The following is a 12,453-nucleotide window of genomic DNA, read 5'->3' as shown; positions in this document are numbered from 1 at the left end:
TGCTCCTCTCTTTCTCCAGGATAAGCAATACCTTCCTGGGAAACTTTAGGTCAACCACTTACCCTCCCAACTTCATTATTTCTTATCTGTAAAGAATAGCCGGTATTAACTCAGACAAGCATCTCAACCTTCCCATCCCAGCTCCTTTTTGGTCAAAATTTCCATCAACTGTGATTACTGCCTGCAAGTCATTCATGCCGTTCTTTCTATTTTCTAAACAAGCCTATAAAATCAGTCATGAATCTTAGAATTGCCTAAAAATATTAAGGTATTCTTCCCTGTGTTTCCCCAACACTCTATGCAGATCACCATGGATTTGTGTCCATCTGAGATCATAAACTTCAGAGGCCCAGACTGGGTGAATCTGCTAGTCCCTACCACCTCACCTGACTTTCTAAACAGGCAGACACTAAATGTTGATTGCATTCTTATTCCCTGATACTGTCCTCCAGGGTATCATACTTTTCCTGATAAAGATGGATGCTTAAACCAGCATCAACCAATGATTTCATTTTCTATTCTACCTGCTGTCTTTTTTAGACCAAGATCATTTCCCAGGAGAGAATCATCTCAGGGGATAATGTGGTGATTAAGAGAATGTTAATAGAACTCAGCACAGAGCCTTACACACAGTACACACATTGTAAATGGAATCTGGTGTTGTTATAATAGTTAACCTTTGGAATGGGCGTTTTAAATACTTAGTATAGTGATAGAAAGATGGCTGTAAGTGGGGGGCAAGCTTAAACATGTCATAATGGCTCATGACATGGGCTTCTCAGCTCCGTGACTTAGACTTTGCAGTTTCCATCAAGTTGCTTTTCCTCTCCCTATGCCTCACTGTCTCCATTTGTAAAATTAGATAATAGTGTTACTAGAAATGTTACACTGAATTTGTAATTAACTACTTCTTTGTCCCTACATGGGTAGCTGAGACGTCTGGATTCCTCATCTGTGATGCCTGCTCACTCGTCTCTTTAGTGACACCTGCTGACTCCTGAAAGTTTGAGATGCAGCTCCTACTCTCAGAGCCTCAAATAGTCTCATCTGTTAAAAATAGTCATGCCTGCCTCAAAGGGCTCCTGAGTGTGTCACAAGAGCTGATACCTAGAAAGTTCTTATCAGAGTGTTTGGTGCATGCAATAAACATCATGAGGACCACCTATAATTGTATTTCTTTGGAAGGGAAAGCATTCCCTGCTGTTTCAACAAGTTTCAAGGAAAGGAGTTTATTCCTAACAAATCAATAAAGTTTATCTTTGAAAAGTATCCTTGACAGGAAGGCCTCTGGATTTTTGCTATTTCAGACATTTCTACTTGTGATTGGTCTGGTGGGCGTGATGATGGCTGCGGTTCCTTGGACTGCTATTCCTGTGATTCCCCTTGGCATCATTTTCTTTTTTCTTCGGCGATATTTCTTAGAGACTTCACGAGATGTGAAACGCCTGGAATGTACAAGTGAGTACCAGGGCACTCGGGCTGGGATGGCAGTGCAGGCTGTTTTCCATTTATACTGCAATTAACCAGACCCCTGAAATTCTGTAGACTCTCTTGTGGAATTTCTCCCTGTTTAACATAAGGTGATTGAAAGTTATGGCCCCTGAGAGCAGGTTTGGCCCTTAAGGAAAATGGAGCTGGTGGCGGGTCAGCTGCCCTTTGCATTTTAGCCCAAGGAGGACGGATGTGAGCCCCGAGGACAGGGACCGTTTCTGTCTTCTTCACAACGTACTTCCCTACACAGAGTATCCACTCTATTAATACTGTTCTTAAAAATATCTCATCATGTTGAAACTAATGTAGAAGGAAAATAGAGAAATTTTCTCCTCCTAAGGTACCAGAAATGACAAGGAAAGGGAAAGAGACCTCAGGAAATATATGTCAGAAGTAATATATTTGAAAAATACATTCTTTCACATGTTCTTGTAAGTTGCGATTGTTAAATATATTGAGATGATGTGTGTTAGTCACTCAGTCATGTCCTACTCTTTGCGACTACATGGACTGTAGCCCACCAGACTCTTCTGTCCATGGAGTTCCCCAGGCAAGAATACTGGAGTGGGTAGCCATTCCCTTCTCCAGAGGATCTTCCTGACCCAGGGATTGAACCCAAGTCTCCTGCATTGTTGGTGGATTCTTTAATGTCTGAGCCACCAGGGAAGCCCTATTGAAAAGATAAACCCTGTTATTTTCAGGTTTGCTCTGTGTCATTGCCAGGATTCGGGGTGACACCACAGTTTGTGTACCCCTCTCCCAAAGCTATTCATAGAAATGATGCTGAAAGTAATTCCCTAGGAGGACACAGGAGGGGGATCTGTTCAGTATGCATTTAGTTGATTACTCCATTCAGCTTCCTAGTTTTAGAATAATGGGGAACAGGGACATCCCTGGTTGTCCTGTGGGTAAGACTCTGTGCTTCCACTGTGGGGGTCACCACTCCAGTCCCTGGTTGAGGAACTAGATCCTGCAAGGTGCAGCAAAAAAACAGAACAATGTGGAACACATTTTATGATTAATTAGTCTATTCTACAGGTAATCACAGATGATGAAATAAATTTCTCTTCTTAATACATGCATTTCATCAATATTAAAACAAAAATAAGAAAAATAGATTGTTATATATTTTTTAGCATTTATAAAAACAATAGCCAAAAAGTAAGGAGAGAATATGTTGTATCAGAGACCTCAATCATGAATAATTATTGCAAATTAATACCAACTTAACTTTCTAGAAACCAAGCCAGGAACAGATGCATATTGAGTCTCATGCTTCTCTGTATCTACTAAGTGGAAAAAAAAAATCTCAGTTCATCCAGTCAAAGGAGTTTTTTATTGTGGTATTTGTATGTTTTGTTTTTAATAATAAACACTTGAGGTACTTATCTTTATTTGCAAAAAGGATAGGGATCATCAGTTTCATAAAAGCTGTAGAAGAGATTTTCACTCATCAAGAGAAGCAGCTAACCTCCTATAAGGTCGAGTTTGGCGAGGTGTTTGAATGGATGGGGGGCAATAGAGTCCAGGTGTGTGTGATGTTCTACCTGTATTACTCAGTAGGATGGTAGGACCTGGGGAGGCAGAAAAGAGAGTGATGAGCTCAATCCAGTCTTCAGTGTAGACAAGGCTTCAGACGTTTATGGTTTGAGGCCACTCATGAAATGGAGTCATTCAGTAATCTGGTTGCAAAGCAGGTCTCTGGTACATTGATAACTGACTATACTGTATACCTGAAACTGGCACACTATTGTAAATCAACTATGCTTCAATATGTTTTTAGAAATTGTGAACAATTTCCACCTGGTGAGATGCCTGAAGAATTTGGAGGGAGGCGTGTTTGAGAGGATCTTGATGAAAGAACAAGAATTTCTTTATATAAATCTAGCTGTGATTTGAATTTGATCAAAGATAGTTTCAAGAAGAATCTTTCATTCCCAGGTCATTAAAGTGAAGCATGGTGTGAGCAGTTTAGGGTCACATGGAGGATTCCCTTTGGGCAGGACATGTGACCACAGAGCCCAGGAAGCAGTGGTTTCCCCGCCTCCAGCCTCCTTGACTTTCTTTGTCGTGTGTCTGTCTCTGCTCCCCCAGCTCGGAGCCCGGTGTTTTCCCACTTAGCATCTTCTCTCCGGGGACTCTGGACCATCCGGGCGTACAAAGCTGAACAGAAGTTTCAGAAACTGTTCGACTCACACCAGGACTTGCACTCAGGTCTGTAAGTTTCCAAAGAGGATTTCTAAGGAAGGGATGTGCTGCCTTCTGTGGCTGACTCCCTCTTGGGTGGTCTTGCTGGCCAGCATCTCTTTCTGTGTCACTCTTCCACCCCTCTGCACACCCGCCTCCCCCAGCCCTTCCTTCCAGCATCCCTCTGTGCTCCCCTCTTCCCATCACCCCCTGCTTTTCTCCCCTGACTGGCTCGCATTGCCCTTGCGTCACTGTGCCCTATGGACTTCTGTCTCTTTAGGGCAAGAGTCAGCAAACTTTCTTTTCTGTGAAGATCTAGATAGAAAGTATTGCAGGCTCTGTGTGCTGTACTGTGTCTGTTGCAACTACTCACCTTCGCTGTTGTGGCACAAGGACAGGCAAAGATAATTCATCAGCGAATGGCGGTTTCTGTGTCCCAGTGAAACTTCATTTTCAGAACCAGGTGGTGGCTGTTCTCACCCTCCAGGCTGCAGTTTGCTGACTCGTTTCAGAGCGTGGAGGGTGGCAGATGTGATTGAGGAAATAATTTCCTGATTTGCCACCCACTTGATTATGTTTTTATCAGTGAAGTTTTTTTCCCTAGGTAGAAAATTCAGAATTTCCTCTAAGTCTATAAAATCCAAGCCGAACTTTCCAATAATTGTTGTATTTTGAAGATAAAAATGGCATTTTGAAAGTCACATGCAGATCCTGTTAGCTGATGGTGATATAGACACTGGCTCCTAAGAATAAACACTGCAGGGCCCTGTAGTGAGGGCAGAAGGTGCTGGAAACAGTGTGAGCTGTGCTGTCTGCTGTCAGAGAGCTGGGAGCAGTCGGTCCTGTGAGAGGATGATCTTCACGCTGAGGCCCAGCACTGCAGGAAATGCACCGATGAGGCGATTTTCCATCTTCCTTCTTGTGATCGTGTTTCTGTTGATAACCTGTGGGTTGACGTTTTCAAAGCATGCTTCCAGGACTGATTCCTGTGTGTCCCATACGCCGTCTTGTGTTTGAACCTAGTTTTCTGGAATCTTCAGGTTCCTTGGGTGTGTAACTTTGCTGTCCTACCCAGATAAAATCTTCTGTAGCTCAACTGAGAAAATGCTCTCCCTCATGAGAAGCAGCTAACATGGTTTTTCTGTTTATGTATTGCACTTACTATGGTTCACAAATGCAGAGGCTTGGTTCCTGCTTTTGACAACGTCCCGATGGCTCGCTGTGTATCTGGATGTCACCTGTGCCATCTTTGTCACTGTTGTTGCCTTTGGGGCCCTGATCCTGGTAGAATGTAAGTACAGGTGTGGATATTTGTGGTTGTTTACAGTTTATAGCTTTGTTTGTAGTTATTAAACGCTTGTCATCTTGTCGAATATATACACTCTTTGGTTCTAATGAATTGTATTAAAGTGTCTGCAGTATGTGACTCCGCAGTGTGGTCCATGTGAAGTCATTTGTGTCTTGATGAGAATTTTTATCTTTTTTTCCACTTGCTTATTTATTTACAGTAGGTCCTTGTTGAGGCCATTAAAAAAAATTGATTGATGTGTGGTTGATTTACAATGTGTTAGCGTCAGGTGTATAGCCAAATGAATCTGTTGTACATATATCCACTTTTTTAAAGATTCTTTTTGCATGCCCATGAACATTGGGGTGCGTGTATTTTTTAAATAATTTCCATTTTGATTAATACTTCAAATGAAGTCTTTTAGAAAAGAATTTCTGTTTTTGACTTTTGGAATCCTCAGGAGCAAAACTAGGTATGAACATGCCTGTTCCAGCAGACCTGTGGTGCCTTGGGCCCCTGCTTTGGCTCGCTCAGGCTGTTCTTTCATTTTTATTTTAATTTTTATTGGAGTATAGTTTGTTTACACTGTTGTCTTAGTTACCAATGTATCTCAAAGTCAATTTGCTATACGTATACACATATCCACTCTTTTTTGGTTCTTTCCCATGTGGGTCATTACCGAGTTCTCTGTACAGTAGTTTCTTATTAGTTATCTATTTTAATATTTTATATATAGTAGTTTGTATGTATCAATCCCAGTCTTCCAAGCCATCCCTCCCCTCCCTTATCCCCTGGTAACTGTGAGTTTATTTTCTACACCTGTTACTCTGTATCTGTTTTGTAGATAAATTCGTCTGTAGCCTTTTGTTATATTCCATGTATAAGCAATATCATTCTGTTTTTCCCTGTCTGACTTACTTCACTCAGTATGAATATCTCTAGGTCCAGCCGTGTTACTGCAAATGGCACTATTTATTTTGCCCTTTGTTATGGCTGGGTAATATTGCATTGTATGTATGATAGCACATCTTCCTTATCCATTGCTCTGTTGATGGACATTTAGGTTGCTTGCATGTCCTGGCTATTGTGAATAGTGCTGCAGTGAACATAAGGGTAGATGTATCTTTTGGAGTTCTGGTTTTCTCTGGATATATGCCCAGGAGTGGGATTGCTGGGTCATATGGTAGCTCTATTTTTAGTGTTTAAAGGAACTTCCATATAGTTCTCTGAAGTGGCTCTACCAGTTTACATTCCCACCAACAGTTTACATTCCCTTTTCTCCATACCTCTCCAGTATTTATTGTTTGTAGATTTTTTGATGATGGTCATTCTGACTGGTGTGAGGTGAAACCTCACTGTAGTCTTTTGGTTTTGTTTTTTTTTTTTTTCACTGTAGATTTGATACACATTCTCTAATAATTAGAGATGTCGACCATCTTTTCATGTGCTTTTTGGCCATCTGTATGTCTTCTTTGGAGAATGTCTCTTAGTCTTCTGCCCATTTTTTTTATTTTGTTGTTTAGTTGTTGTTTGATATTGAAGTGCATGAACTGTTTGTATATTTTGGAGAGTAATCCCTTGTAAGTCACTATGTTTGCAAATATTTCCCCCCATTTTTCAAGTTGTCTTTGGTATTTTTTATGGTTTTCTTTCCTGTGCAAAAGTTTTTAAGATTAATTGGGTCCCGTTGGTTTATGTTTTATTTTCTTTTCATTGCTCCTCCTAAGGTGGGTAAAAAAAACCTTGCTGCAATTTATGTCAGAGAGAGTTCTCCCTATGTTTTCATCTAAAAGTTTTGTAGTGTCTGGTCTTACATTTATGTCTGTAATCCATTTTGAGTTTATTTTTGTGGATGGTGTTAGGGAAAGTTCTAATTTTATTCTTTTTCATGTAGCTGTCCAGTTCTCCCAGCACCACTTATTGAAGAGACTGTCGTTTTTCCATTGTGCACTCTTGCTTCCTTTGTCATAGGTGATCACAGGCGCCTGGGTTTATCTCTGGGCTTTCTGTCCTGTTCTGTTGATCTGTGTGTCTGATTTTGGTGCCACTTTCCATTACTGTAGCTTTGTAGTATAGTCTGAAGACATAGAGCATGATTCCTCCTAGCTTCATTTTTCTTCTTTTTCTCAAGATTACATTGGCTATTCATGGTATTTTGTGTTTCCCTACAAAATGTAAACTTTTTTGTTCTAATTCTGTGAAAAATGCCATTGGTAACTTGATAGGGATTACATTGAATCTATAGATTGCTTTAAGTAGTTTGTTTACAGTAGGTCATAATGGAGATCTTTTCTTTCTTTATCTTTCTTTGAATGGTTTGAGATGTATATAACTGTAGCAAGATGACCTTCTGAACATCCCAGCTAGTGTCTTATAGTTGGATAGAGGGAACCAAGTTTACTATTAAGCTTTCTGTACACCTTAGGTTTTAGGTTTTAGCTTTACGGCTACTTGGATCTCTTGGTTGTAGGGGTCTGGTGTACTGATGTGAGAAAGAGTGTAGCAAAAACAGTATCCTCACTGTTGCGTGGGTCCCAGATGAGCAGTTGTTGGCATGTGTGGCATGAATTCACCATCCCTTACTTTTCCATAGCAATAACCCTGAATCACAGTCTTTAATAATGCAAAAATGAGAGTAATATTTTAGATCTAAAAGCACTGCTTTGTTTTGCAAAACCCATTGCCTTGTTTTTGTGATTTCAACTGCAGCTACATTGGACATAGAAAGTGAAATTACATAATGATAATAGAAGCATATAGACAAAAACCTGAACAATGAGATCCTCACCTATATTACACTGTCAAGGGTGCCTCAATCCAGGTGGGATTAATATGATAAAGGACAAAAATGGAAAGGACCTAAGAGAAGTAGAAGGGATTAGGATGAGTTGGCAAGAATACACAGAAGAACTGTACAAAAAAGATCTTAATGACCTAGATGGCCATGATGGTGTGGTCACTCACCTAAGTCAGACATCCTGGACTGTGAAGTCAAGTGGGCCTTAACTTCAAAGCATTATGCGAACAAAGCTAGTGAAGGTAATGGAATTCCAGCTGAACAATTTAAAAGCCTAAAAGATGATTCTGTTGAAGTGCTGCACTCAATATACCAGCAAATTTGGAAAACTCAACAGTGGCCATGGGATTGGAAAAGGTCACTTTTCATTCTAGTCCCAAAGAAAGGCAATGCCAAAGAATGTTCAAACTATCATGCATGCAACTGCACTCATTCTGCATGCTAGTAAGTTTATACTCAAATCCCTTCAAACAAGATTTCAACAGTACATGAACCAGGAAATTCCAGCTGTACAAGCTGGGTTTACAAAAGGCAGAGGAACCAGAGATCAAATTGCCAATATTCACTGGATCATAGAGAAAGCAAGGGAATTCCAGAAAAACATCTGCTTCAATGACTATGTGAAATACTTTGACTGTGTAGATCACAACAAACTGTGGAAAATTCTGAAAGAGATAGGAATACCAGACCATCTTATCTGTCTCCTGAGAACTTGTGTGCAGGTCAAGAAGAAACAGAACTGGATGTAGAACAATGGGCTGGTTCCAAATTGGAAAAGGAGAATGACAAGGCTGTGTAATGTCACTATGTTTATTTAACTTATATGCAGAATACATCATGCAAAATGCTGGGCTGGATGAAGCTTAAGCTGGAATCAGGATTTCTGGGAGAAGTATCAATAACCTCAGATATGCAGATGATACCACTCTAATGACTAAAAGTGAAGAGCCTCTTGATGAAAGTGAAAGAGCAGAGTGAAAAAGCTGGCTTAAAACTCAGCATTCAGAAAACTAAGATCATGATATCTGGTCCCATCTGGGGAAAAATTGAAAGCAGTGACAGATTTAATTTTGGGGGGGTTCCAAAGATCACTTCAAACTGTGACTGCAGCCATGAATGAAAAGATGTTTGCTTCTTGGAAGGAAAGCTGTGACAAATCTGGACAAAATATTACAAAGCAGAGACGTCATTTTGCCAGCAAAGGTCCATATTGTGAAAGCTATATTTTTTCCAGTAGTCACGTAAGAGTTGTCAATGGATGTTAAGAGTTGGGCCATTGAAAAGGCGGAGGGCCGAAGAATTAGTGCTTTCAAGCTGTGGTGTTGGAGAAGACTCTCAAGGGTCCTGTGGGCTGTAAGGAGATCAAATCAGTCAATCTGAAAGGAAATCAGCTCTGAATATTCACTGGAAGGACTGATGCTGAAGCTAAAGCTCCAATACTTTGACCAGCTGATGTGAAGAGCTGACTCATTAGAGAAGACCCTGATGCTGGGAAAGATTGAAGGCAGGAGGAGAAGTGGGTGGCAGAGGATGAGGTGGTTGGATGGCATCACTAACTCAATGGACATGAGTTTGAGCAAACTCCAGGAGATAATGAAGGACAGGGAAACCTGGTGTGCTGCAGTCCATGGAGACACAGAGTCAGACGTGACTTAGGGACTAAACGACTTTGTTCAATTTAGTTCAGTTCAGTCGCTCAGTCGTGTCTGACTCTTTGCAACCCCATCCATGAACCACAGCATCCCAGGCCTCCCTGTCCATCACCAACTCCTGGAGTTTACTCAAACTCATGTCCATTGAGTCAGTGATGCCATCCAGTCATCTCATCCTCTGTTGTCTAACAACTTTGTTAGTTCTTTGTAAATTCATAATATTGAAAAAAATTTTACTTGTTTATTTGTCTGTACTGGGTCCTAGTTGGGGCATGCAGGTTCTTCAGTCTTAGTTGAAACAGGCAGGACTTTAGTTGCAGCATAAGAACTCTTAGTCGTGGCATGTGGAGTCTAGTTCCCTGACCAGGGATTGAACCAGGGCTCCTGCATTGGGACCTCAAAGTCTTAGCTATTGGACCACCAAGGAAATCCCTCATAGTGGTTTTTTTTTTTTTTTTTACTTTATTATTGTCTCATACAACAGAAGTATTATGAGTAATAGTATCTTTACATGCAAATGATTTAAATATTATAAAGGAGTATTCTCACACTATACATAAAATACATAACTAAAAAAGATCTCCTGTATAGCACAGGGAACTCTGTTTAATACTCTGTAATGACGTATGTGGGAAAGTAATTTTACAAGAGCAGATTACTTATGTGTCTGGCGAATTCACTTTACTGTACACCTGAAACTAACACAGCTTTGTAAATCAACTATACTCCAGTAAAAATCATAAAGATAGCGGCGTCTTCTTTGTAGAGTGACAGAAGCTCCTGTGTGAGGTTGAGAAGTAGACTGACTTTATCCTTCCTCTTCCTCATTTAGCTTTGGATGCTGAGCATGTTGGCCTGGTGCTGTCGCTCACCATCACACTTACCAGGATGCTCCAGTGGTGCGTCAGGCAAAGTGCGGAAGTTGAGAACATGGTGATGTTTATCTTTCTGTTCTTAGTCTTTTCAGTCTCCTTGCTATTATTTGACACGGAAGCAATTCTTATGTAAAATATAAAGCTGTTATTTTTACATCATTTTACAAAGTTGTTTTACATTCTCTTCCATCTTCTTAAGGGCTTCCCTGGTGGCTCAGATGGTAAAGAATCTGACCACAACACAGGAGCCACAAGAGATTCAGGTTCGATCCCTGGGTTGGGAAGATCCCCTGCAAAAGGGAATGGCTACTCCAGTATTCTTGCCTGGAGAATCCCCATGAGCAGAGGAGCCTGGCGGGCTACAGTCCATGCGGTTGCAAAGTCGGACATGACTGAGCAACTTTCACTTTCACTTTCCATGTGCTTAAAGTTAATGTAAAATACAATATATACATATTTTTCTCAGTCATGTGTATGCCATGTCAGAAGGTTTTGTATTCATCACAAACTGTCTTCAAATACAATAAATGTCTCTGTAGGAGGGAGGTTGTGAAATTCTGGAGACAATATAAGCTAATTTCTTAGCAGCTTGTTTGTATTTGTTTCTTAATGGGTAATTCCTCATTTTTGGTAAAAGAAAATAATCCAGTATTTTGAGGTTTATTTAATTACTATATTCCTCCACCCATCCCCCACTTTATCATTTATTTTTGTGTGAGTTGAACACCGAATTTGCTGATGGCCCTTCTTCCTGGAGGATAGGCTCTCTCTCAGAATGTGCTCTTTAAGGTGTGGAGTCATGGTTGTTTAGAAGACCTTAATCAATGTGTGTATTATACACTTTTGAATTTTTGTACCTTCTCCTAAAGGGAGAAAAGCAATAAAAATGAAGTCTTTCCATTTCTTTCTTGTAACAGAGTAGAAGTAGTGAAAGTCTCTCAGTCATGTCTAGCTCTTTTCGACTCCATGGACTCTACAGTCCATGGAATTCTCCAGGCCAAAATACTGGAGTGGGTAGCCTTTCCCTTCCCCAGGGGATCTTCCCAACCCAAGGTTCAAACCCAGGTCTCCCACATTGCAGGAGGATTCTTTACCAGCTGAGCCACAAGGCAAACCCAAGAATATTGGAGAGGGTAGCCTATCCCTTCTTCAGGGGAATTTTCGGACCCAGGAATCAAACCAGGGTCTCCTGCATTGCAGGTGGATTTTTACCAACTGAGCTAAGAGGGAAGCTCATAACAGAGTAGAAAACAATTGGTTATTAATGAGGTTTGATTACCGTCCAGTTCTGTTCATCTGTAACATGTGGCCTTTCTGTAGCCACACATTACTAATTGGTGTCCATAAGTATTCTTTTCTTTGAAAAAAAAATTTTTTTTATTCAGATGTGAAAGGAGGATCAATAAAATCTTACTATGCATTTCTTTAATTTTTTAACTTTAATATAAAATTGAAGGAAGCAGTCGTATGTAAAAGCGTTGAAGATGATGAACAAGTTTTCAAATCATCCAAGGCCTCATCAGACTCCTACGTCTGTCCTTTGTGGATTCTGAGACCTGGGATATTCTGAACCATATAAAAGCAGAAGGTTTCATTTACAGTCTCTGAACATCCGTAAACAAGACCCTCTGACACTAACTCATGAGATGTCATATGTGTTTCAGATGATTTCAGTAGAAAGGGTGATTGAATACACAGACCTTGTGAAAGAAGCATCCTGGGAACTTGAGTATCGTCCACCACCATCCTGGCCCAACAGGGGAATGATTTTCTTTATCGATGTGAACTTCAGGCATAAGTCAGATGGGCCTCTGGTATTGAGGAATATATATGCAGACTTTGACCCAGGAGAAAAGGTTAGTTTAAGCCATTTGCCTTTTTAAAATCCAGCTAAAGGTTTAGCACCACATCTGCTCTTGGCTTCTTTGTCAGTGTCAGGGGGACTCTGTTCCTAATGGCTGCAGATTAGATCAGTGACATTGTAGGTGAATCTTTCTTGGAAACTGACCACGGAATGGGGATCCCAGGAAATTTTTTCCCTGTGTTGTGAGCTCCTTCATGATGGTTGACGGGCCCTGGGATCCAGGGCTCCATCTTAATGTGACCCAGGACACTAGATGTGACACCTGATTATTCATACAAAGTCTGGGACGTCAGCCTTGT

General features: G+C 40.6%; 1 protein-coding gene across 1 annotated transcript in view; it reads left to right on the top strand.

Moving 5' to 3' along the window:
- LOC148775806 (ATP-binding cassette sub-family C member 4-like) overlaps positions 1 to 12,453 on the top strand; it is a 154,549-nt gene that overhangs the window by 94,604 nt on the left and 47,492 nt on the right. The window contains exons 21-25 of the mRNA XM_088842648.1: positions 1,308 to 1,458; positions 3,586 to 3,705; positions 4,859 to 4,969; positions 10,248 to 10,348; positions 11,955 to 12,146. Of these exons, the coding sequence (XP_088698774.1) occupies positions 1,308 to 1,458; positions 3,586 to 3,705; positions 4,859 to 4,969; positions 10,248 to 10,348; positions 11,955 to 12,146 (675 nt within the window). The remainder of the gene's footprint in view (positions 1 to 1,307; positions 1,459 to 3,585; positions 3,706 to 4,858; positions 4,970 to 10,247; positions 10,349 to 11,954; positions 12,147 to 12,453) is intronic.

This window comes from Moschus berezovskii, chromosome 13 (assembly GCF_049115385.1).
Source record: "Moschus berezovskii isolate FMDL1 chromosome 13, NW_MosBer_1.0, whole genome shotgun sequence".
Taxonomy (NCBI): Eukaryota; Metazoa; Chordata; class Mammalia; order Artiodactyla; family Moschidae; genus Moschus; species Moschus berezovskii.
The sequence above is the reverse complement of the archived record's forward strand: the minus strand, read 5'-3'. Positions and strand labels throughout refer to the sequence as shown.